A 3,901-nucleotide genomic window follows, 5' to 3' on the forward strand; every position below is an offset into this window, starting at 1 on the left:
AAATTGTGCATCGAGAACCTCGACTCAAGTATGTTGTTACGCTGCCTTCGGTACACTGTTGATCAGAGCACGCTGCCTTCGGGTGAAGAGAAAGTGTATCTCCGAGGCATAACGGCGCACTTCCAAGATGTGCGCATGGTGGCGCCAATGGGTGCGATGGGTGCCTATAAGGCGACGCTAATATATCGGTATACTGCGAGCAAATGGGCATTCACTCGAAGGCCGCGTCGATCTACGAGGCACTGGTGTTATCAGCCAATTTGCGTTTATTTTTGGGAAGGAGGAACGTGGGGGGGGGGGAACTCCAACATTCTCTTCTGGACGAGCCGACAAGTGGTTTGGAGGTGTGTTCGGCTCTGATCGTGATGAGAGGAGGTTCAATCCATCGCCCGTACTAATGGTAAGATCTGTATACTTTCGACAGCATCTACTTCTCCACAAGTCAGGTAGACCACCCACTTGTCGTAGAAGGAAGAGCTACCGTTCGGATCGACAGCGTTCCGTCAGGCCTTCGAGCTCATTTTGCAATTTCCAACAAGCACCGCAAGTCTTCTCCAACAAGGAGATCGGCATCGGCGGCAGTATTTTACGATCTTCGTAAACGAAAACCATTTTTACCGACCTCTTCAAACTCAAGCCTTCACAAGTTCAGCACGCTAGCAAGCCGTGCAAATGCTGCCTACTTGTGGGCAACAATACTGACGTCGATCGAGACCAAGGTGTTCAACACACACATGACTAATTTGTATTAATTCTAAGAGCTCAAACTTTCGACTACGGGGATTCGGAGCTCGAAAGCGAAGATATGGAGACTGACGAGGTGACATTCGACTTGTTGATGGGCCATTTCGCGATGAAACGCTTGCTGCTTCGCGCGCTCACGACTCTGGAAGCAGACAGGAAGTGGAGTCGGAGAGACTCAACGCGTTGGTCATGATCATCCAGCAGAAGGCGAAGACGAGGTAGCACACGGTGAGCGCCCCTCTTGTGTTGAGTGCACGGGCGTTTACCTTTTGTCGAGACAGCCACACGACGAAGAGGACGGACAGGAGGCTGCATGCGTAGGCGATGAGGTACGCGTACGTCACCTGAGAGCGCACGTGGTGGTCGTCCTTGACGATGTACTTGCGCTCGATGTCGAAGTAGCAGCCCACCGTCTTGTAGAGCACGGTCGAGAAGGGCGTCCCCAGAGCGAAAATGGTGATCATCAAGCCCATGACGGTCGCCTCACTGCCTTTGTCACACACTTCCACGACGATCAAAGTACAATTGAAGTCGCCGCTACTGTTGGGGAACTCCTCGAGGAGAGGCGCACCAAGGCAGAACCACTGACTGCGGTACACGTTCCAGATGATCAGGAAGGTCGGGAAGACGTCCACAAACACGACACCAAGCTGCCACACGACGACGACAACCTTCCAGCTCCAGTGCAGCCCTTAGCGACGCACAATCCACAGCGACACGAACGTCACCAGAAACGAAATCATCTCGGAGATTCCTTAGTTCAGCGGCGTCACCTTGGCCCACGTGCTTTGGATCGGGCTGGGAGCAGTCACGGAAAAGAGCGACAAGATCTGGCGGAACAGGCGGAAGGCGATCACCTGGTACATGACGCGGTGCTGCACCAGGTCGTATAGGTAGACGAAGAACGTGTCCATGACCATCCAGGCATTGATCTTCTGCTGCTGTAGAGCATCTTCCTTAGCGTCCAGCACGTTCTTGAGGAATAGGCCGGCGGCTTGATAAGTACTGCGTAGTAGCTCTGTAGCTACGCGTGATAGAGGCTGTGAGCACTAAACTGCCTTTGAATTAAAACCTTGTTGGACTTACGCTATTTGTTTTCGTATTTTTGTTATTGCTTCATGGTTTGCTCTTTAGACTGGCCGAATCGTTTTCGACTTTTAAGAACTACAAACAATACGTACCCGTAGATAGCCACTTCAATAAGATAAGCATCATAAGTCGAATGAGCTCATTCAGAAGCGTTCTCGTCGTAATGCTGGATGTATGGCCTTAGGTTTTTGCTTTGTTCGATTGGCGCTTAGTTCTCTTTATAGTGCTAGCTTTTCAAGTTGACGGTTACACGACAAAAATAATATGTTGGTGATAACTCTTGTTTCATTAGTGCCAGTGCAGCACTTATCAGTGCGTAAACTCAACTTTACAGATTAAATATTAGAGACTTTTCGGAGACGATTGGAGTTGAGTTTGAGTTTCACTCATCGCAGTTTTATGAAGGCTGAATAGAGAATGCAAGCCAGCCAAAACTTGCCTTTCGTATGTCACCAGATTCACATTCAGTTTAGTCGACTGGTGATGACAGAGGGTGCTTTAACGGAGGTGACACAGCAGAAGCCTGCTTCGTCTCCAGAGCCTTCCACACCGACGCGCAAAACCTTTACTGTGGCTGATGACCTTGTTTTGCTGCGCAGCGTGAACTTAGTGAAGCCATGGGAAGCTGCTATGGGAACTACTAACGGAATAATGAAGGCGTTCGATGCTGTGGCAGATAAGTGCCGTGCCGTCGACGGCTTTCTAAAGAAGGACGACCCAGCGCTACAAAATCGCTTTGACCGTCTTGTGCGTACATTTTGGGAGGTGCAGAGGGCATTGCTGCGGTCTTCGGGGTCATCGGAGGAGTACAAAGAACGTGATGGCTTGCTTCAAGACATAGTGTGCCGCATCGACAAGCAGAATTTCCACTCAAGCATACAGAGCGACGTCCGGCTTCAAGGTAAGCGTCTGGTCAAGCTTTTTTGAGTGTGTCATGTCTGTCGGTGAGCTCGAAGCTCTGTAGCGAGGGTTTATCCGGCAAGGCCAAGAGACTGTTCTGCATTTATGTTTACCCTTTCGGGTCTATTCCTAATAAGAAGTTCTAATCAAGTATACACATATCAAGTGAACAATGATCCGTTATAGATCTTCTTGCACGCCAAGCGTCGTCTACACCGTCGTATGAGCATCATTAACGGCTTGCGCCCTGTCCCAGACAGTGAACGTGCCTTCAAAGGGTTGCTGAGTCTTCCGCGAACTCATCCCAACCGCCACCGAGGGGCGTACCGTAGATGGTCAGTTCTTGGCCGCTGAATGCGAATCCGCAGTCCATTATTAATAATAAGGACAGCCTGGATTCAGTGACATATGGACCGTATCCAATATCCGCTGAGAGTTCGGTAGTGACGCCATCGAGTCTCTTGCACCTTGGAGTCACTGTACATCAGGTTCGTCGCTTGAACATCTTGGGCGGTGTGGCATCTTTGTCGACGGGCGATTATCCGCAACTCTGGAGAAATCACTACACCACAAGTCTGTGAGGCACAGCGATAGTCTCCTTACATATCCGGCTGTACGCGGCAGTATAACGCCCAAACTCGTTGGCGAGCGTGAAAAGAAGGGATGGCTCGGTCAACCGGCGACAGACCATTGCGAGCGCCTCGATACTGGGGACTCTGTCGCCTTCTGGAGTTCAAAGAGCTGGTTGTGGTAGTCGCAGCTTGACAGACAGACATTGCAGCTGCGCGATAGTGAAGTTGTAGCGGACGCGGGCCGTAGGGTCATCAAATGTCGGGTCGAAATGTTCGGCAAAGCTGATTTTGGGGTTGCGTTCGAGGAGACGGAAGCAGTGATTCTCCATCTTCTTCTCTTGCCTTTTGCTGCCATCCAAGCGCCACAAATAATTGTCGAAGCTTGGTCTGCTGTCAGTTTAGGCACCACAAACACCATTTCGACTATTGTTTCCAATGCTACTCAAACTCAAATCTGTGCTCTAGTTTCAAGGCCAGTTTGCTCTAACCTAACCAACGGTAGCTTCAAGAGACGCGAAATGATTACGAATCACTCATTGGTCGAAAACGTGTCGCAAAGACTCCAGTAAACCGAGTCCGCGTCAGTCCTGGAAGTT

General features: G+C 50.3%; 1 protein-coding gene across 1 annotated transcript; it reads right to left on the reverse strand.

Annotated features, from left to right (window-relative positions):
- Window positions 1-878: 878 nt before the first annotated feature.
- On the reverse strand, window positions 879-1,487 carry PITG_16136 (uncharacterized protein; the record flags this gene model as incomplete). The annotated part of the gene is made up of 2 exons (XM_002897860.1): window positions 879-1,422; window positions 1,468-1,487. 2 exons carry the CDS (start codon window positions 1,485-1,487, stop codon window positions 879-881), a joined length of 564 nt encoding a protein of 187 aa, XP_002897906.1.
- Between the last annotated feature and the right edge of the window lie 2,414 nt (window positions 1,488-3,901).

Source organism: Phytophthora infestans, genomic scaffold (genome assembly GCF_000142945.1).
Source record: "Phytophthora infestans T30-4 supercont1.41 genomic scaffold, whole genome shotgun sequence".
Lineage (NCBI taxonomy): Eukaryota > Oomycota > Peronosporomycetes > Peronosporales > Peronosporaceae > Phytophthora > Phytophthora infestans.